The 22,451-nt window shown below is 45.9% G+C and overlaps 1 protein-coding gene across 1 annotated transcript in view; it reads left to right on the top strand.

The window, feature by feature from the left end:
- SUSD5 (sushi domain containing 5) overlaps positions 1–22,451 on the top strand; it is a gene marked incomplete at both ends in the record, with an annotated part of 53,831 nt that overhangs the window by 16,870 nt on the left and 14,510 nt on the right. Inside the window, one exon of the mRNA XM_080803724.1 lies at positions 15,773–15,961. Within this exon, the coding sequence (XP_080659850.1) occupies positions 15,773–15,961 (189 nt within the window). The remainder of the gene's footprint in view (positions 1–15,772; positions 15,962–22,451) is intronic.

Here is a 22,451-nt window from a genome sequence, read left to right as displayed (position 1 = left end):
AAAATATCTAAGATAAGAAAGGCAAACTGACTCTTCTAGATTAAAATAGACTAAAAACATTTGACAATAAAATGCAAAATGTAATTTGTGATCGAGGATTGTATCCTGGACCAGAAAAAAATAGCTATTGTTGATAAAATCTGAGTATGAATTATGAATTAGAGAGTAACTTAATAACTGTACTGCAGTCCTGTGAGTGAATATCTTTTTTCTTGGAAATGTGTGTACCAAGGTTTTAGGGACGAGGAGACATCATATCTACAACTTACTCTCAAATGGTTCAGAAAAGAGTTACAGGTATAGATATACCTATGTATTTATACATGTGTATATATGCATACATATATTTGTCTCTGTATAAATAGATATCTCTATCATCCATCTATCTAGAGAGAGAAAGACAAATGGTAAAGCAAATGGGCAAAATGAAAACACATTGGTGAATCTTATTCTTACAATTTTTCTGAAACTTTGAAATTATATAAAAATGAAAAATCTCCAACAAAAAAATGGTCTCCATACTTCTAAAAAAACAACAGGAAAAACAAAAACACCCTGAATCATGGGAACCAACAAGGGAAGCCAATTCATGACCGCTGTCAACCTATGTGAGGACTGATGCCCCTGCGTGTGGCTCATTAGCATCCGAGTGCTCCAGAGCCCTGCCTCCCAGAGCAGTTTGCCTGAGCCTGGCCTGGCCTCCCCTCACCTCCAAGTCGGTGGCGAGGAGCTCATATGGGGAAGACTGGAGTCTTGGTCCTACCGGCCTGATTTATGAGGGGGCTTCAGGTGGGCCATGAAGGGGACTCAGGACTGAGTCCTGAGGGGAGACTAGGCTGGGAGGGCTGCTCACTCTTGAGCATTCTAGAAAAGCAGGATGGATTCCCCAGAGTCTCAGAGAGAGTGGTGTCCCTGTGGAGAACTGCCTTTCATCCTTTTGAAAGAGCCCGTGCGTCAACCCCTCCCACACAGCGCTCCGCCCTCCTCAGGGAACAGTTGCTTTTCCTCAGTGGAGCCTTTGTTGGCAGAGCAGGCAACAAGGGCAATCTGTGTGCTGAGGGAAGGTGTAGCGCCTTGGCCTCAGCTGAGAACAGGCAGCGCCTTGAGGTTCTGCGGCAGCGTAGGTGAGGTCTGGCCCAGCGTTTGTGCCAGGGCAGGGTCATCCCCTAAGGTTGCCTTTTTCCGGATGACACCTCATGGCACTTAGCTCTGTGCTGCTGCTTCTCTCTGGCAAGATGGGAAGAATAAGTGTGGTAACTCCAAAAATGGCAGGCATGTGCCTCATGAAGAGCCCTGAAGGAAAACAGAGCCTGTGGAATATCCAGGCAGCTTCCTTCCTGTGTTTCTCTTTTGAAATAAAGCTCATCGTGAAAGTAGACTTTTCTCATCTTGCTTCCAGTATTTTTGTTTCACTGACAGTGAATTTCCAGCCCTGTGGTGATCTCACTTAAACTAATAAGTGAAGTTATTTTTAACCAGCTGGATGCTGATGAAATAAGCTGCTTCCTCTTGGGTTCTCTGGCTTTGCTCCTCTTGGCGGCTCGTCTGTGGGGTCGACGGCATGGGGTCTGGAGGCTTTGTGTGTCCTCTTGCCTTCTCCCTGTTGCGCCCCCAAGGCTTCGTGTCTGGTATGCTTCTGTTCCTCCCTGGGCCTGGCTGCCCTCTCCCACCAGCCCACCTCACCTGCTTAGCACTGCATGCCCCTGCCCTGCGTACTTTGCTGTTGCCTGTATTTCCTTAAAAACGAAAAGGGAATTATTCCCTTCCTTTATGTCATCAAGTAGAGAGCTGATGCTCACCTCTTTGAGAGCAATCAGGAATTTGTGAGAGTAGCCAGTTCCCAAGTCTGCCTGGAGGAGGCCCTGGGCCTCAGGATTGACTTTGGGGAAATTCTCTCACTGCTTTGAGGAAACTGGGATCCATTAATCCAATGTTTTATACAGCTGATAGAACTGATTTAGTTCAGATTCTCCCAAGGGAGTGTGGAAGACTCTGAGCTTATTAGCATTAACCTGGTCTTGGCCATTTGTTTGTTTACTTGTCCAGGGTAATGCAAAGTCTAGTGCCCAGACTTGTAGGGGAGAGAGAGAGAGGACTCATCCCCACCCTCGAGGAGCTGACAGTGTATAAAGATAGGTAAGAAATGAATGTGCTTAGGAGGGTCATGAGGGAGATTCCTGAGGTAGTGGCAGTTGAGGTGGAGTTGGAAGGAGTTGGTTTCTTAGGGGTAATGATCAGGGAAGGGAAGAGAGGACACTGCAGACAGAGAGAGCAGGTGGAGCAAAGGCTAGGAGCATAGATCCCAGTTGTTCCGGGGAGACTAGCTCAGGGAGGGCCATGGTACTAGTGCTTCAGGAAGTGAACTGGGCTCAGACCATGCCTGTGAGCCTGCGTAGCAGCTGGGCAGGACTGAGGTGGCTGCAGAAGACAGCCCAAATAATGCCCCCTGCAGGAAGCAGTGACGCCCCCTCCTCTGCCACCCACACCCCCAGGCCTAGACCTTATCAGGTCTTGCTTTCCCAAGACTGCAGTCTTCCATTCCAAAAACTGGGACTCGAACAGCCCTGACGCACAAACAGCCAGTTCCCGGGGATGCTAGGTGTCTGGGCAGCTGGAGAAAAAGTGCCAGTGGGTCCTTAGCCTCTGGGGCAGATAACGGTGAGGTCTCTGTGACCTTGGGCTATAGGCACCAGCAACCTGGACAGACTTCTCCACTTCCCTGCTACCCGGAAGAACTGCGGCTGTACTCTGAACCCATTGGCACGTTTTCGGGAGCCTGTGCTTGGCTTTCTTGTATGTGCTGTGAGAAGCCCAGAGCGTGGCCGCACAGACACGCATGTGAGCTCCCAGAGCTGAGCACTCCAGTGGCCACTTCGTTCTCGAAGTTCTTGGGGGTCCTTAACTATGTACTGTTCCACAGCAGCCTCTGGATCCGGAAGGGTCGCTTCATGACCATCTGTCATCAGCTTTCCTGGAGCGTGTCCTCATGGGGCTCAGAGATCTGCAGATAGAGAACCTAGAGCCGGGTGTGCTCCAGCTAGAGCAGAGGCCGCACAAACATTTACAGGGTATCTTCGGGAGGGTTTATAATGCCCCCAGCAGCTCTAAATGCCCCCAGCACTCGCACAGGCTCAGAGAGTTAGAAGCTGTCCAACCCAGAGTTAGCAGTGATTAGAGTGTGGATCATCCTTACACTAAAGCCCAGGTTTTCTGCTCCATCACGTACTATGCCTCAGGAACCAGGAGTTTCCTTGACCCTCCACAGGGTCAGATGCGGCCCGGGCAGCCGGCATGGTGTGGCAGAGTGGCGGTGGGTGGGCAGCCCTCCTCCCAGAACCGCATCCCCATCTAGTGTTTGCTTGGGGTCTCCAGTTTCCAGCTGCACTTCTGTTTATGCCTTACAAGGATTAATAATGTTGATTCCCTGCCCTTCATGTCTCACCCTTTGTTGGTAAAGATGAGCTGAGAGAAAGAAACTTCAGGGTGTGGAGAGGATCCTGAGTGCTGGGGGCAGGTGGTCTGGGGCCACCCCGCAGTGTGGCCAGAATCCCACTGACTGTGATGAAGAGTTTTCGTTCAAGCACACTCCCTCTTGGGAGGCCGTAATCAAACCCACCAGGAATTCTGACTCATAAACAATTCAGTTGCAGAGCTGCTTCCTTCTTTCTCCTGGGCACCTCCCTATATCCATCAAGGCCTGACCTGCCTCAGTTTACTCAACAGTAAGATCATTTAAAGGCTCATCTTCCCAGATGTGGGGACTAACATCCACACAGCTAGCTCTCCCAGTGTGACTTTTGGGCAACTCATCAATACAGTGACATTTGGACTCTTCTCTTAACATTTCCCTGCAGTAAAGCACACATGAACATTCCTCTCTGTTTGTGGGGGTTGAGAGTTTCAGGGGTACTTTCAATAAAATAAAAATATTCTGGTTTTTAAATTTTTTAAATTTTAAATTTTTTTAAAAGATTAAAAAAAAATTTTTTTTAAGTAATCTCTATACCTAAAGGGGGGTTTGAACTTACAGCCCTGAGATCAAGAGTTGCACACTCCACCAAATGAGCTAGCCAAGTGCCCCTACAGAAAAAAAGCAATTTAATGGAAGGAGCAGCACTCATACATGACTTCACACCTAGGAGGGCCTGGTTTGACACAGCTGTGGCAAGGGAGGGGGTGGGTAGCTGGGGACCATGCAGGCCTTAGGGCAGAGTCAGAACTGCCTGAGCTACCTTTTACACCCATACTGTGAATGGGGTCACCTTGGGGCAGTGGAAAGTACTGATCTAGGGTGAGAGATGTTTTCACTTTCTACTTTTAACATTACTGTACTGAGCGATCACAAAAGAGAGAGGACCTGGCGATTCACAGACCTGTCCCTGGCGATTCACAGACCTGTACCCCTGGGGATAAAAATACATTATATGTTTATTAAAATAAAAAAATTAAAAAAAAAGAGAGAGAGGAGGAAGGAAGGGAAAAGTAGATGAGGGAGGGAAAAGGGAAGGAAGAGATTGCAAGTAGAATGAAGTAAGGGCTATGACAGACAATCTTCCAAGACGTAATATGCAGGTCTCAGGATATATGTAGCAGGACCCAATTTATGTCATAAAAATATGTACTTTGTACAGGAAAGCACTTAGCATGTTTGAGGAACAGTATACCTAGATTTTTCAAGTGACAGAGGGGTAGCCCAAGGTAGGGCTGGAGAGGTGGGGAGAAGAGCAAGGTATGCAGGAGTGAGAACACTGGACTGAGTTTTAAGGGGAAATGGGAAACCACAGTAAGGTTTTCAGCTGGCAGCTGATTTTTGAAAAATTTCTGAAGATCATTTTGGCTACTAATGTGCAGTCCAATAGGAGATCAGAAACCTCTAAATTTTGTGCAAAGTGCTCTGAGCCCTCTGTTTATGACAAGAAGGTTAATCAAAACTAAACCATGTTGTGTTCAGGGGAAGCAACACCTCGAACACAGTTGTTAGTGCACAGTGGTTAGACCTGTGGGCTCTGTACCCGGAATCCCTGGGTTCAAATCTTGGCTCTATCACTTACCTGCCTTGGAAATTTTATTAGTATTCATGATGTAGAGATGTCGAGAGGACAGAATAGGACAATGCAAGTAAATCACTTAACCCAGGATCTGGCACAGAGTAAGACCTAGCAAATACAAGCAGTGACTGACTACTATCTAGCTGCACACAAATTCTAACAACACAGGGTGATAGTGGCATGGTTTCTTCACCTTGATGTCACACTATTTCCAATAAAGCAATCCATAATTTCTTTCAAAAATATTGAACAAAATTTTATACTCATATACCATACAACCAAGCAATTCCATGCCAAGGTATTGACCCAAGAGAAACACATGACCACACAAAATGGGTGCACAAATGCTCATAGCAACATTATCATAAAAGCCAAATACCGGAAGCAACCCAAATGTCATCAGCTTGTGAATGGATCAAAAAATTATAGTACATCCATATCATGGGTTATTATTTGGCAATTAAAAGAATGAACTAGGGCACCTGAGTGGCTCAGTCAGTTAAGTGTCTGCCTTCAGCCCGGGTCGTGATCTCGGAATCCCAGGATGGAGCCTGCTTTGGGCTCCCTGCTCAGCAGGGGAACCTGCTTCTCGCTCTCCCTCTGCCCCTCCCTGCTGCTTATGCTCTCTCTCTTGCTTGCGCTCCTCTCTCAAATGAATAAAATCTTTTAAAAAAAAAAACAGAGAAGAATGAACTATTAGAACATGCACGAATAATATCATGCTAACCTAAAAAGCCAAACATTAAATGTTATATACTATATTAAAACATTTTAATGAAATTCCAGAAAAGGCAAAACTACCAGTGACAGAAAGTAGAACAGTGGTTGCTTGGGTTGGGGCTTGGGAGGGCATCCAAGGTCAGGAGCAAGGAGGAAATAGTTCAGTAGGACAGCTATTCTATGCCTTAATTGTGGTGGTAGTTGCAAAATTATATGTACTTACCAAAAACTACTAAGCTGTACACTTAAAACTGGCAAGTTTTCTTTATTGTAATAATATTTAATAAAACAAAAAAAAAACAAAGAAAATGCTTTAGGATTCCAAAATTCTTTCTTTCCAGAGCTTTCCTGCATATAGTACCTCATTCAATTCCCCAAGCAATATTGTGGGGAGGGTATTATCATTCTTGTTATTCAGGTGATGCAACTGAAGAACAGAGAGGTTTTGGGCATTGTCTTTGGTCACACAGCTCCTGGAAGGTACCCGTGGGAGCTCTCACCCAAACACTTCCTGTCCCTGCTCTTCCAAGCTCTTGTGCTGCAGGTCCTGAGAGCCAGTCAAACCCGATAAATCCATCTCCACCCCTTCTGTTGACCCTGAGGCTGCAGCTCTAATCTGGACTTGGCATATGCTTCCAATTTTTTACCTCAGGAAGAGAATATTAAGAGCTGGCACCTGCTGTGGCACCCACTGTGTTCCCTGTGTTCACTTGTTTAACACTCACCTCAACCCCACAGAAATTGTAACAGTTAAAATAACAATTAGAAATAACAATTATATCGTTATTTTACAGGTGAGAAAACTGAGGCACAGCAAGGTTAAGTACCTTGTCAAAGTCACACAGCTAGCAGGTAGGAGAACAAGGAGTCAAACCAAGACACTAAAGGATCTTGTTCTCGGAGGCGTTCTTCTTTTTACCCATGAACAGCTCATCTTCCCTGGGGACTGCTGTGCCAGCTGGGAGGTGGCCCTGCCTGCCAGTTTGCCTGGGACAGTTTGTGTTTACCCTTGTTGTCCCACTGTTCCCTCTTATTTTTATAAGAGCTTTAATATGGACAATAAGTTATATGGTCATCTAGCTATTATCAGTACAGGTTTGAATTAGAAGAAAATTCTCCCTGGAAACTCTCTTTACAAAAATGGGAGTTTGTGTGAATGGCAGAATAGCTCTGCATGGGTAAAGCTCTGGCCTTTACCCTGCTCGCCACAGAGGCCCAGACGAGCAGACAGATCCAGAAATGCAGCCCATGCGCAGGGCGGGGCAAGGGAATCCTTCCAGCACATCCTCTGGTGTAACCATCTGCACTTAGACTGGTTATTTGCTACTCTCACTGACCAAAGCCTGACCCCAAGAGTTTGTATCCCTCAGCAATCCCTCCGTGTTCCAACTCTGCCGGCTTGTTCTCACCTTGAAGCCAGCCTCTGTACTGAATGCTGCTACCATATCAGCAGTGGGAAACATGGGCCTATATATGTTATGATTTTCTTATGAAATATTTTGTTTTGCCCTTCTTCATGGCCACGGATGGCATTTAGTTCCTGTTCAGCCATCATGTGCTTGGCTAGAGGGAGCTGGACATTCAATTACCGTCATCACTTGACGAATGATTCCAAAGACCATCAGTCTCTAACTGTTTGCTTGGTAAATGGAACTCATCTTTGCTTATTTCCCATTAAGCTCCAGGCACATAGTAGGCATTTAATTCTGGTAAAAACCTTATGAGAGAGGTGTCATAAGCTCCATGTTACATTTTTAATACATTCTCTAATTATAAACATGAATAGGTTGTCATTGTAGTCAAAAGTCTAAAGAAAATTAAAATTGTTTATAATCAGTCCACCCCGAGATAAGTACTTAAGCATCAGACCTGCTTACCCTGACTTTTTAGTTCACCAAATTGGGATTCTGTTTTTTTTCACTCAGTAATATATACCTTCCCATGACACTAAATACGCTCCAAAGGATGATTTTTAATGGCTATTGTGACAATCCATTATATGAACGTATGTAAATTAGACATTCTCTTGTCGTTAGACATTTTGGTAGTTCTTTGGTTTTGTTATAATAAGTAATACTGTGATTGAACATCCTCATACATACACCTTTCTGCCCATCTTTAATGACCAGTCTCTTTTTAGAGTCAACAATTTATTGAGAACTATGTGTCAGAAGTTGCACTAAGACCTTGTCTGCTGTGTGCTGCATCAGGCATGGTCAACTACCTACATAACGACAGTCCCCTCCCCCTTCCTTCAACAGGACCATCCCCCAACCAAGAGCCTGTTGTTAGTATTCAGCAGTGCATCACTGGTCCATTGGGAGAATAAGCGAGCAGGGAAGAATTACAAGGAAAGCAAAAGGTGTCAACATTTCAAAAGAGAGGGAATCCTTTTAGGGAGTCAGAGCAAATGAAACTGTTCAAAACTGTTTAGAAAATAAGTCATGCTCATTGAGCAGCTATTTCATGTCCCTTTAGGTACATTTCCATCTCTCTCCTCCCCTCATGGCCCCAAACTTCCTCTACATTCCATACATGGTCTCCATGATCTCACTTCCCATTTCTCCATCATCTCTCCGTCCACTGCTTTCTGTCTTCTGTCCTATCAAGGAAGTGAAAATGTTCTCACCAAGGTTTCTGGTAGCTTCCCTATGGATAACTGCAGCAGGTGCTTCTCAGTCTGCATTTTGCTTGCTGTTTCTGCAGCCTTAAGGACTTGATTATGCCTTGATCCTTGAAACATGTTTTCCCTTGACTTCCTTTGGCTTTTCTTCATATTTGTCTGGCTGCCGTGGTGACCTGTGTGAACTCTTCATTTTCCGCTCACCTCCTGGGGTTCTCACCTGAGCCCTCATCTCCCTTAACTCAGCATTTCAGTGGCTTCAGTTTTCATCTAAATGCTCATTAATTTGGGGCATCTGGGAGGCTCAGTCGGATGGGTGTCTACCTTCAGCTCAGGTCATAATCCCACCATGCTGGGTTTGAGCCCCATGTCAGGCTCCCTGTTCAGTGGGGAGCCTGCTTCTCCCTCTGCCACTCCCCCTGCTGTGCTCTCTCTGTCTCAAATAAATAAATAAAATCTTAAAAAAATAAATGTTCATTAATCTCAAATCATTATTTTTCTATAAAGATTTTATTTACTTATTTGACAGAGAGAGCACAAGCAGGGGGAGTGGCAGGCAGGGGCAGAGAGAAAAGCAGGCTCCCCACAGAAGAGGGGGAGCCCGATGTGGGGCTGGATCCCAGAAGCCCAGGACCATGACCCGAGCTGAAGGCAGTGGCCCAACCAACTGAGCCACCTAGGTGTCCCTAATCGCAAATCTTTATCTTAAGCCTTGGTCTCCCCACTAAGCCCCAGATTCCAAAAACACGGCTGCTTATGGAGGCTTCTCTTAGGGCCTCAAGCTCCACCAGTCCTGCACCAGTCCCTTAACCTGCTTACCCCCTCCCTTGTCCCTTCCTCTCTTTTACTCCCACAACTTTTCAATTATAAGTTCTGCAAAAACCTTCCTTCTCAGTATCTCCCATACCCACCTGGTTCTTGCCATCTGCACCTCACCTCAGCTGCTGTCCTTCTCTCCTGGACATCTCAAATGGCCTCCTAACTGGTCTTTCAGATTCCAGGGTGTTTCCTCAATCTGTTCTCTACCCTGAAACAGTTCTCCTTCTAAGGTGCCAAGGGGACTATGTTATTTCCTATTTTTAATTGTCCCCCCTTCTCCACTGGACAATTCCAGACTTCCTCCCTGGCTTTCAAAGGCCTTCTGTAAACTCATGCCTGCCTACCTCCCTTGTACTTTATGCTTCAGTTTTACTATCTTCTTGCCACTCCTCAAATAATGAGAAAGTCTCAGATACCAAAATACATTTAAAACTATGGTAAACAATCATTTGACACTGTAGAGAAACATATGTAAACAATGCAAAAGCCTAGAAGCACCAAAACGGACCCAATGTGCCTAAGTTTATTTTTTTTTTATAGATTTCACTTATTCATTTGACAAGAGAAAAAGCACAAGTAGGGGGCATGGCAGGCAGAAGGAGAGGGAGAGGCAGGCTCCCCACTGAGCAGGAAACTTGAGGCGGCGCTCCATCCCAGGGTCTCGGGACCAGGACCTGAGCAGAAGGTAACCACTCAACCAACTGAGCCACCCAGGTGCCCCTACGTATAAGTTTATAGTGAAGTGGTTCCTGAGACTTCCACTCAGTGGGAGGAGGATGGGTGCATTGATAGTACAAAGTGATAGGTTAAGAATTTGGGAAGTTAAGACAATGCATTATTGTACTGATATATGGAGATCTCTTGTAGATTGATAGGGTAAAGACCATAATAGAGAACTACTTTTAAGAAATACAACTGGTCAATAAATATTCAACTCTTTTTTACCAATTCAAAGATAATGCATTTCAGTGTAAGAAATCACCTTTTCAGGTTCATGAAGTTGTCAAAATTTATAAAGGTGGTTGTCCCCAGTGTGCTGAGGAGAAACAAGGGAGTTTATATACCACTGAGGGGTATAGACTCTCAAACACTCATATTCAACTTGGCACAACCCATCAGAAACTTTAAAAATACAAAATAATTTATTCTAAGGAAATTAGCATGGGTTAAGTACAAAAGTATGACACCAAGATGTTCATTACTTAGAGAAAATTGGAAACAAAGTTAATGTCTAACAATAGGGGAGTCCATTATGGTAGAGCCTTAAAAGTGGAATACTATATAGTCATTTACAAGTAAATTCAAATAATACAAATATCTGGGGTCCCTAGGTGGCTCACTCAGTTAAACGTCTAACTCTTGATTTCAGCTCAGGTCAGAAAAAAATATTTCTACCATATGTAGAAAGTCTGCAAGTTGGAAACCACTGCCTGAAGGCTGGATCCTTGTCAAATGCAGCTCCCCTTGGAAGAGATTGTGAATAATTTTCACCCATTTATACCTCACGCTGATTTTCTGGAGGGGAGGTATTTTTTAAATTATTTCATGGAGGCATAATTTATATCAGCAGAATGCACAGATCTTAAGTTTGATGAGTTTTGACAAAGGTATACACCTGTGTAATCAACACCCAGTCAAGATACGGAACATTTCCCTTACCCCAGAAAGTTCCCTGCAGCTCTTTTCCGAAGATCCTCTGCCCCTCCTCATCCCAGCAGAGCCAAGGCAATCTCTGTTCTGATTCCCATCACCATATATTAGTTTTGCCCGTTTTTTGAGGGTAGGTTTTTATCTATGACACTAATTCTCCAAGAAAGGTCCCTGGGCCAGTAGTATTAACATCACCTGGGAACTTATAAATGCAGATTCTTGGGCCTGAACTATGACCTGCTACTGAGTTAGAAATTAAAAATACAGCAGTCTCTGTGAAGGGTGTGTGTGTGTGTGTGTGTGTGTGTGTGTATGTGTGTATGGTACAAGCCTGTGGGTGATTCTGATCACATTCAAGTTTGAGGAGCACTGATACGGAGACCTGGGAACTAACAATAAAATTGGACAGAACAGGGAGAGCAGTGCTGGTTGTGTACAGGGTGACTAGGGTGGGAGGGAACTGTGCAGGTGGGCATGAAAGACGGCTTCTTCACACCGCTTAGATGACACCAAAAGGAAGGAGGAAAGGTCAAGCATTTGTGTCAGAATGTCTGCATCTTGGTTTTGCAAAGGAATTATGAGGGTCTGTAGGCTTAAAATTTTTCAAAAGAAAAGCATTAACTTTCATAGGAGTTCTAAATTCTGTGGAAACTGGTTATCAGAAGCTGGGATTGATTGGCAAATGAGTCCTTTGTTAATACTATTTTACAGACAAGAACTTTCATAACATCTCTTTTCTTGGAAGGGAAAATGACAAAAATTGCTCTTTCCATTGAAATTGCTGAAACCCAGCTTCCAGGTCTAAGAAGTTCACAAACCACCGTCTCTACCTGCGGGATAACTGAGAAGAAGCAGTGAAGGCTGTGCAGATGCAAGTTTCCCTGAAGAGAATAGGATCTAGGTCTGTAGCCAGCTGGTTTTCAGAGCCCCCTGTGAGGTCTAAGATGGGAAGGCTAATGAAAGGAACTAATTCAAGTTGCGCCTGGACATGAGTGGTGTTTTTGGCGTGCTCTTGGCTGTGTTAACACAGAGCTGTTGTCCTGAAGTTTTTGAAATCACACCACCTAGAAGCAGTGTGTTTCCTGTCTTAAGCACTGGTGGGACATTCAGAAATACATGGTATGTGTACGCAGACTCTCGAGAGTATGGTTGTGGTTTTCCCGAGTCACTTTCTAGCCAGAGCCGTCCTGGAAATTAACTGAAAGGGAGGAAAATCCCGTGAGTCTGCTAGGGTGTGAATTTGGCCTGAAGTTCCCTTTTATCTGCTCTCAGAACAGTTACTCTGCTCTCAGGTTTTCCTTCTAAGGAGTTGGTGTTGTGTCCCACAGATAGAGCTGCATGAGACTGATAGTATTTACCAGTCCCTTGATGCTGTTTGACGAAGAGACTCCAGTTTCCCAGAATTAGGTCCTGGTAAGAGGGGAGAAAATTGGGATGTCCAACATGAGTCCTAGCCAGCTGAGGATGGTGGAGAGAGAGATGGAAGCTGTTGCCTCTCAGGCGCTAGCTGGAATTCAGGCCAGCCTCACGCAACGGAGACTTTGGTTCATTCCTTTCAGGATGCCCTACTCAGACTGAGTGATGATGCCTCTTTCCTCAGTGGGGGGCACCCCTTAGATTTGTGGCAGCTTTCAGATGGCTGCCTGTCCCTGCTTGCTCCATAGATGAAGCAAACACTCATCTCCTGGGCTACACAGTCAAAATGGTTTGGGTTAAATACAGCACTCTGTGCCAACTTCCCTGAAATGCAACCACACCATTTTTTCATTCAGAATCTCTTGTGTTGAAGAACATGAATAGCAATGATGCTCTTTGAGAAAGTGCTACTAAAATTACAAGCTGACAGGCCAATCAGGGTGGCTTAGAGCACGAATTCTGATTTCTATTTTCATCTTTTCTTAGCATATTTTCTTTTTTTAAACAATGTGTTTCTTAGGTGATTTGGCTATATATGGACTAAAGGCTCTCTCTTCCAATATAAAACTAGAAGAAGAAATTCAAATTAAAAATTCTTTTCTTTTTTGAAAAAAAAAAAGCATCACCACATCACCTGGATGCAGCAATTCTACCTCAAGAAGGTTATCCTAAAAAGTATGTACCAAAATGTACATATGAGAAGTTCATTTTGTAGCATTATTTATAATAGTGAAAACTTGGAACCAACAAAATGTCTATGTAATGACCAAATAATGTGCTATAGTATAGCCTTTCAAAATATTGAGGTAATGTATAGTACTTATTTAGAAACAGCTCTAGAACATTAGGGGAGAAAAACAGACTTCTACTTTCTAGCCCAACATGTAAGGACAGAAATTCAATCAATAATTAATAACCTTGCCAAACAGAGAGCGACAGACCCAGATAAGTTCCATAGAGATTCTACCAAACATTTAAGGAAGAAATTATACCAGTTGTTAAAACAATTTCTTCCAGAAGTTAGAAACAGAAGGAATCCTCCTTCCTAACACATTCTATGAGGTCAGCATTTACCCTCATACCAAAATGAGACAAAGTCATTACAAGAAAGTAAAACTACATACCAATAACTAATAAACATAAATGTAAAAATCCTCAACAAAACATTAGCAATTTGAACCTAGCAATATAGAAAAAAAATTATACACCAGAACCAAGTGGGTTTATCAAACCAGGTGTGCAAGACTGGGGCGACATTCAAAAATCAATTAATAGAACCCATGACATCAACAGGCTAAAGAAAAAGCATGTAATCATATTGATAGATACAGAAAAACATTTGGAAACAGCAATACCCATTCATGATAAAACTTAGCCAACTAGGAACAGAGGAAAACTTCTTCAACTGCATAAAGAACATCTACAAAAAACCTACAACTAACATCGAACTTATTGGTGGGAAATTTGAAGCTTTGCCACTAAGATATTTATATTTTGAATGGAATTTATTCTTTCTGAGAGGTTACAGTAGGGAGTTGCTTCTGACCACGGCAGGAGCACCACTGTGCACCTTGAGCCTGGAAGTCTGATCTTTGGCCCAGGCCACGGCTCCCTGACCCTTAGCCTCTTCCCTCCGCTAGTAGTGAAAGCGTTACTCTACATGACAGCTCTGTGTTTGGGTCTGCCCCACAGACCTCTGACTCCAAGGGTCTCTCGCATGAGCTAGGCCCCACGGCTCCCATCACCGCGGAAACAGGAAAGCTTGGTTCTCCCCTCCTCACCTTAGGGACTCCCTTGCTGGCTGAAGTCTTGGATTTTTTGTAAGCAATTTGCAAGTTTTAACACAAATCAGTCTACATTCATTCCTAGAAGGCTCATTTCCAGTAAAAAATACATACCAGTCAAAACATTCTCACAGGAGAACTAGAAGAGGGGAATTAAAAGGAAACCTGGGCCCCATACACCAAAAGTGACTCTCCGGGCCAGCTTGAGGGCACAGCCCTGGTGGGGCCTCTTCTCCATCTTTAGATCCAAGCATGGGACTCACCTACAGAGTGAACCGAATGTAAACTGCAGACTTGGGGTTATAACAGGGTGTCAGTGTAGGCTCCTAGATTGTGACAGACGGGTCGCTCTGGTGTGTGATGGTGCTAATAGGGCAGACTGTGCCTATATGGGGACGGGATACATAGGAACTCTCTGTATTTCCCACTCAGTTGTGCTGTGGACCTAAAAATGCTCTTTAAAAAAATATGTTTTTTTAAAAAGCAGGTATCAGGGACGCCTGTGTGGCTCAGTTGGTTAAGCCACTGCCTTCTGTTCAGGTCATGATCCCAGGGTCCTGGGATCGAGCCCCGCATCAGGCTCTCTGCTCAGCAGGGAGCCTGCTTACCCCTCTGCCTCTACCTGCTTGTGCTCAATCTCAATCTCTCTCTCTATGATAAATAAATAAATAAATAAAATCTTTTAAAAGAGGATATCAGTAATACATATGATATAATCTTATTTATGTTAAAACCACACACACACAGAGAACTATACCTATCTAAGGGTGCCTGAGTGGCTTAGTTTGGTTAAGCGTCTGCCTTCAGCTCAGGTCATGATCTCAGGGTTGTGGGATCGAGTTCTGCACTGGGCTCCCTGCTTAGGGCGGAGTCTGCTTCTCCCGCCCCCTCTGCCTCTGTGCTTGCTTTCTCTCTCTCTCTCTAATAAATAAAATATATTAAAAGATAAAAAGAAGAGCTATACCTATCTATACCTACCTAAGCCTGTATGTACGTCAGTGTATATCAATACCTATGTCTGTATTATTTGTATAGACTAACCCTGTAACAGTGTCAGCATCAGAGATGAGGGTGGGGGAAGGGAGAGGCACCTTCTGCTGCGCTTGATAGTTCTTAGCCTCTTAGCTTTTTGACAAAGAGTACCTGCTCACTTATGTAAGTAAGGCCAAAAGGAGCTTGCTGTTAGGCACATGTTTCTGAGTCCGCCCTTCAAGGAGGCATGAAAGGGTAACGCTGCCTGGCAGGTTCAAAGCACGAAGTCGTAGCACTTGTAGCACACTTACTCACTCAGCAAGTATTTTTCTGAGTGCCTCATTTGGACCAGGCATTTGTCCAGGCTCTGGGGACACCAAGGGTGAAGGAGAAACAGCCCCTGTGATCCCAGCTCAGGGTGCAAGCAGCCCCCACAGAAGGGGAGAGTGGTTTGGGGGGAGGGGGTTAAGACTATTTATTTATTTATTTATTTGACAGACAGAGATCACAAGCAGGCAGAGGGGCGGGAGGGGGGTTTGGGGAACAGGCTCCCGGCTGAGCAGAGAGCCTGATGCGGGGCTCGATCCCAGGACCCTGGGATCATGACCTGAGCCCAAAACAGGCTTTAACCCACTGAGCCACCCAGGTGCCCCACGAGAGTGGTATTTAACCTGGTTTTCTCCCAGGCTGCCAAAGTTCTGCATGGTTTGGGAAAGCTGACTGTGACTCCTTGTCCTCAGAGAAGCCGTGTGGAGACCCGCCTTCGTTCCCACACACCATCCTGCAGGGCCGCACGGGCCTGGAGATGGGGGATGAGCTGCTGTACATGTGCGCCCCGGGCCACGTGACGGGCCACCGCGAAACCGCCTTCACCCTGCTGTGTAACAGCTGTGGGGAGTGGTACGGCTTGGTGCAGGCCTGCGGAAAAGGTAAGCCGCCCGCCAGCCCTGGGAGCACAGCCACCCCATTTGTGCTCCTCCCTTTCAAAGACGCATTCACATCTTTCCCCTGAGTTCCGGGAGCTGACAGCATCTCCACTCTGACTTACCTAGAAAGTTAACCTGGAAATCTGATCGAGATGCTGTACCAGGAGATAATGCTTGTGGTGAAAGTGACCCCGGATTGGTAAACCGGGCCGGGAGGGCTGTCATGGATGCAGGCTTCCAGCTGGGCTTCCCTGAGGGGCGAATCTTGTGACTGGACATAACCCTTGTGGGGACCTTGTGGGCTTTGCTACAGCTTGTGACAGGAGCTTCTGGCTCTTTGGGGCATGCGGCTTGGAAACCAGGGCGGGTCCACTTGGAAGTCCTGCTCTCTTGCCCCGGAGTGGTCCTGGGGGGGTTGAGGGAGTGGAGGGTGAGGCAGGGAGAATGCTCTAAGACAGCTGTGTGGCCTGGGCCCACTGACAAGAGCCGCCGGCCGCTGCCCTGCAGTCTTGCTGTATTCCCTGGCCTGTAGCCTATGGCAGTCATGAGAGCTGACATATTTAGTTGAGACTGAAAAGACTGCTGGTGGGCCTCAACAGAAACCTGATCTGGTTCCCCTAGATGGCCTCACTCCACTATTGTCATATACCTGGGGGTCACAGGCTTCCGTATCCCACCTCCACCCAGCCCCTTGGGGGTTCTCCCAGGAGCAGAAATCACCGTCCCCAGCCATGGGCTGACCTGGCCTCCCCAATCTTGACCTGATGGCTTCATGCCAGATTCTGAATTGTTCCCTGACCTCACGAGGCTCCTCTTACCCCAAGACTCCTTCAGGGACCATTTCCTGACCCCCATGATATCTGGGTACCAAGCAGAGGCTGGCTCCATGGAGGGGAATGACTCCACCATGGAGGGGAACGACTCCAGCATCACAATGTGAATGAATTTATTGGACACTATGTGCCTAGAGTGTCCTGCAGATCCCATGGGACCTTGATGAGACTAGGGTGCTGAACTTGTCTTCGAGATTCATCCACGCTGTTGACTAAGCTGTGGTCTGTTGTCGTCACTGATGTTTACTAAGTGTGAAGACAGCACCATTTACTCTTCCAATGTGTTGGTGGACCTTTGGCTTGTTTTCCTTTGGCGGCCACCACAAGCCATACCACTGTGATTGTGCTCACCCAGGTCATTTAGTTCACATGTGAACTTATTTCTGTGGGTTCTGGGGCATGGAATTGTGGCTCATGGGGTAGGTGTGTCTTCAGTGTTAGTGGATGCTGCCAGAGAGTTTTCCAGAGTATTCCAACCATTTTACTCTCTTGCCTGAGAGTTCCTATTGTTCAGCATCCTCACCAGCCTTTGGGTTTTGGGAGACTTTTCCTTGTTTGCCCATCTGGTGCCTAGCCTGGAATGACTTAGTTGTGATATTCATTTGTTTGGTTGAGCACTTACTACATTTTAAATAGGCACTAGCATTTCCTCTGTAAAATTCTATCCAAGTTTCTTGCTCATTTTTCTAATTGATTTGAATTATTTATATAATATAGGGTTTCTTTTTTATATAAAACTTTCATAATATGTTGCAAACATTTTCTCTCATTCCGTGGCTTTCTCCTCTTGGAGGATCTTTTAATGAACAGGTTTTTTTCTCTTAATTGTTTATTTCAACTTCTTGAACTGTGGAGCATTAAAAATTGTTTTCTAGTATCGGCAGACAACTACTTCAGCAAAATACAGTAAAAATCAATTAATATAAAGCTAAAATAGGGATGTCTGGGTGGCTCAGTTGGTTAAGCATCTGCCTTGGGCTAAAGTCATGATCTCAGGACCCTGGGGATGGAGTCCCACGTAGGGCTCCTGGCTCAGCAAGGAGTCTGCTTCTCCCTCCCCCTCTGCCCTTCCCCCTTCTCATGCTTGCAAGCTCTCTTTCTGCCAAGTAAATAAAATCTTAAAAAAAATATGAACCTAAAATAAAGATATTCCAAATATAAATACTATTTTTTGTTAAATTAAATAGACATAAAATTCCCCTGCCAAATAGTTATGAAAGCTTCTAAAAACATCCTCTCAGTGTATCTACATGCCTCGTTGCAGACTAGCAAGAGAAATCACGGACTGGGACAAGCACTCGAAGCACTGTTTGAGCAATCTTCTGCCACTTTTCTCATCATCATCACCTTGCTGTTGTTTCGCGGCAGGTAGAGGAGCTCCTTGCCAATACTGATCATCCACCTGCAGGAGAAAATCAGGCATGAGGCCCAAGCTTGCTGCTTGTGAGCGTGTCACCTCCAAGGAGACCCTTAGCCACCCCGAGATTGCTAACGAGCTGCTTTTACTTCTGGTGAGGCTCAGGCGTGGTCATCTCAGGAGCCACACCCACCAGCCACATGGGCTGTTTACAGGCCCCAGCCAAATGAGACCTAAATGCAGGTTTTGTGTGTCTGCAGTGGTGTTTGCTTTCTCCCGGCCAGACAGAGCGGTTGGAACTTTCAGCGGGCGGGCAGGAATTCTGGTTTCGGTACTTGGCTGAGTGTACAGACTGTTCCAGTTTTTGTTGCCCTGTAGATTTAGCATTTCAACGAGCTGTGTCATTATAAGGTGTGCGTGTGTGTGTATGTGTGTGTGTTATAAGACTATCTTCACCAGAGATTTCACTCCCTCTTGCACATTTTTTTTTGTAGTGAACATCCACTTTTTTTTTTTTAAGATTTTATCTATTTATTTGACAGAGAGAGATCACAAGTAGGCAGAGAGGCAGGCAGGGAGGAGGGGCGGAGGCAGGCTCCCTGCGGAGCAGAGAGCCCAATGCGGGGCTTGATCCCAGGACCCTGGGATCATGACCTGAGCCGAAGGCAGAGGCTTTAACCCACTGAGCCACCCAGGCGCCCCAAGCAAGGTGAAATTTTTAAAGGAAGTGTGCGGAAGTACTCAATGATGTGACAGGCAGCAGACATCAAGTAAATGAAAGCTACAAATGTGTGCTGTGGCTTCATAGCATGAGAAGGTTCTGGCAGTCCTGTATTCTCACTGTGAATGTGGGGAGTGGACTGCTCCTGGGCCACACTGTCAATGAAGTGGGATGAGAAGAGGGTGGGGGGCAGACAATTCATTCTTGAATCTCTGGGGCTCATGAAGAGCACTAGGCAGAAACTTAGGTTAGAGGAAGAGGATCAGGGGACCAAAGAGATCGTGGGGGTCCGTATTTGTTCGCTGGCCTCTGTTACTTTGAGGTGGAAGAGACTGTAGTTAATGTGAATGACAATGGAAAGGCTTAGGAGAGAAAGGGAAACTGAACTACTTTCTTGACTTCCCTGAGCCTTAATTTGCTCGTATGAAAGCATGGATACTAGTTTTCACATAGATTCCCCTGTAGAGCTCTTGCAGGTGCCTCACTTAGAACAGGACCTGAAAGATCAATGGGCCCAAGGAGGGATCTTCTTTTCCTTCCACCTTCGTGCTGATCCAGGAGAGCATTCCGGCTCCCTCACTTAAGGGCTCTAAGGGGCTCTGTGCATGACTCTGACTCTTTCCTCACTTCCTTGTGGGTTATTGACTCTAGCCCCTATTACCACAAGTAACCAAAGGCATCCTCTGACTTAGAACTGTCTTGTCTGTTCCTTGAGTGGGAAGTTAGCCTTGCCCAGCAGAGTGTCTCAGGTCCCGAAGGCCAGAAACTGGGGCTATAGCTGTGTCACCCCTCCAGGGAGTGCTTGTCCCCTCTGTACTGGGACCTGGCTACTCACCCTCCTTCCCTCAGGCCCTCAGGACTTGAAACTTGCCCATACTCTTCCCCCAGAATATTTCCTTTTATTTCCTTGTGAGCTGCTGGTGCCCACTCCAAACCCTCTGGTAGAGGCTGCCTGTAGATGCTGTCTTAGGAGCTGCTCTGCTGAGGTCCTGGTAGAGTCCCTGTCCTTTATTTCCCCTCTTGACCTCTCCAGCCCCAGAGAACTTCCAGGCATGAGTACCTTGGACATCAAGACTTAAAAGAACTTGGGGGTTCCGATGAGTTTGGTTTGGAGATTCTGGAGGCTTAGGGGGTCAAGATACTATGAAGACTATTCCATTCAAAGTTGGCATTGTATAGATATTTGAAGATTGACTGGACATCTTGGGTCAGATTCTCTAAAAGCAGAGCCTGTTCGGATGCATGTGGTTTACTGGGAGAGGAGAGGAGAGGAGAGGATGTGACCTCAGAGGCATTCTCCCTTGGCCCAATCTCATGAACTGTGCCACAGGGTTGGTCCCACTTGGAAGCAAGGAGGCCATCTCCACCTGTCATTGGTTGCCAAGGCTGGGTGGCATGGTGTATGTGTGGGACCCAAGCGAGGCTCCCATTCCCCTGAAGGCAGCCTTCCAGAGAAGGGTAACAACAGTGAACCATTAATGGCCAACACTCACAGTAGCTGGGGGATGGGTGCACTGGCCTGGGAAAGGGGTCACGGATGGGTCGTCAGTAGCACCCACTACAGTGGAAAGCATAGTTGCTTATTAAGCCATCAATCCAGAGAGCAGCCGTTTGTTGTCTGTTCTTCAATCGATTAGTAAGGTGGGGACTGGCTGAATGAGCTTGCTGAAATTTAAAATTCGTAATGATGAGCATGAATGAACCCATGGGGGCACATATACATGGGTTAGTGGCAGGGAAGGTGGTACTGGGGGGTGCGGGAGGATGCCTTGCTCACATGCTGCCTAGGTTGTATGTTCACTGCAATTAAGATCCAGCCTCAAGTGGTGGTAGTGAGGTCTCTCACCTAAGCATGGTGACTTTGTCCTTGACCATTAACTTCGGTGAGTGAGGACTTATTTGACAGCCGTTTTTCCCCTCTGTATGTTGGTATCTCTCTAGCTTTGGTTTCTAGAGACCAGGTCTGGATCTGACCCTTTAGCTCTCCATCCTCCTGTCTGAATCCACACATCTTCTTGGTTTCTGCTCCCAGCTGGCAGCAGGAAATGTCTGTCATACCTCTCTAATGCTCTCAATATCTAACTATAATTGGTTGCTGCCCTAATTACAGAAACATCCTGATGCTTTGCTCACTCTATGTGTATGCAGTAGACTTCCACACTAGGTTTGTTTTCTTTTGAACTTATTATGCCAAGTCTCATGTCCATCTTCAAGACTTTGTTTTCTCTCTGGTCACCTGTACCCTAAAAACAGTCTCGACCTCCCAGCCCTCCAAGAGGACACCCCTGACCATGTGACCCCAGTGATGGTGCCCATGCAGTCTCACCTGGGGCTTTCCCACGGAGCCTCTAGTTCCCTGGCATGCTCACTTCCTGGCTTCACGCTGCCTTCTACACCTCTGTTCTCTCCTGACTTTGGTGCTCAGTGATCCTGTGGCCTCTGCCCCAGTTCCAGGTGAGGCTGTTTATCCCATCTGTGTGGTTGGCCTGGGAGAGAGCAGCTGCTGCAATGTAGCATAGGGCAGATGAACCCAGGAAGTGAAAGACTCATAGACTCTTCCCCCTATGATCTGTCCCTTGTTTCTCCTTTAAAACTTGCCCTAACAAAGGGCATCTGCCAAGTGTTAACACAGGCTCAGAAAAGCCTTTAAGACTTTCCAGCCCAAGCTCCATGGGTTCTGTTTACACTTTCTTGTCTATAATATCAGGAACGTGAGAGACACCCAGTTTGACCTCACCCTGCCAGCCCCACCACCTCTGAGTCCAATAGACAGTGTCTCTTTTTCCCTTCCCTGGCCTGCCACAGCTGTGGAAATGAGTTAGGAACAGAGAAAGAGCTGTCATAAAACCAGACACTTGCTCCATGCCATCTCTGTCCTGAGAGTGACTTTTTTGTTTTGGTTCCATTTTTTTGGTAAAGATTTTATTTATTTATTTATTTATTTATTTATTTATTTATTTAAAAGAGACTAAGCAGGGGGAGCGGCAGGCAGAGGGAGAAGCAGGCTCCCTGCTTTGCTTGGTTCTAGGGGTTCTAGGTTCTTGGTTCTGGGGCTTGGTTCTAGGACCCCAGGATCATGACCTGAGCTGAAGGCAGATGCTTAACTGACTGAGCTACCCAGACGTCCTGTATTTTTGTTCCTTTTTTTCAACAACTTGGTTGAGGATTAATTTGCATATAATAAACTGTGCCCTTTGCAACTACAAAAGTCTCTGAGTTGTCACCGGTTCAAACAACCATGAAACCACCACCACAACCAAAATAGAGAACATGTCAGTGACAGGTATCTTACACATTTTACCTCATTTAATCTGTGCAAATCGGAGAGCAAGAACTGGCGAGCTCCAAGTTACGGATGGGAAAACTGAGGTACAGAAAATTTCAGTGACTTACCTGTGTCACACGGCCAGAAAGCAGCAGAGCCAGAGTATAAAAGCAGGCATGTCTCGTTCCAGCCTCTGTCTCATCTCTGTGCTTTCCTCCAGGGGCCTGTGACACTCAAAGAGAGCAAAGCCACAGGGCAGGGCAAGGTCCCACAGACTAGTTGTTCCTTCCGTATGTTCTCACCTCTAAAGCCTTCCT

This window comes from Martes martes, assembly GCF_963455335.1.
Source record: "Martes martes genome assembly, chromosome: 1".
Taxonomy (NCBI): domain Eukaryota; kingdom Metazoa; phylum Chordata; class Mammalia; order Carnivora; family Mustelidae; genus Martes; species Martes martes.
The sequence above is the reverse complement of the archived record's forward strand: the minus strand, read 5'-3'. Positions and strand labels throughout refer to the sequence as shown.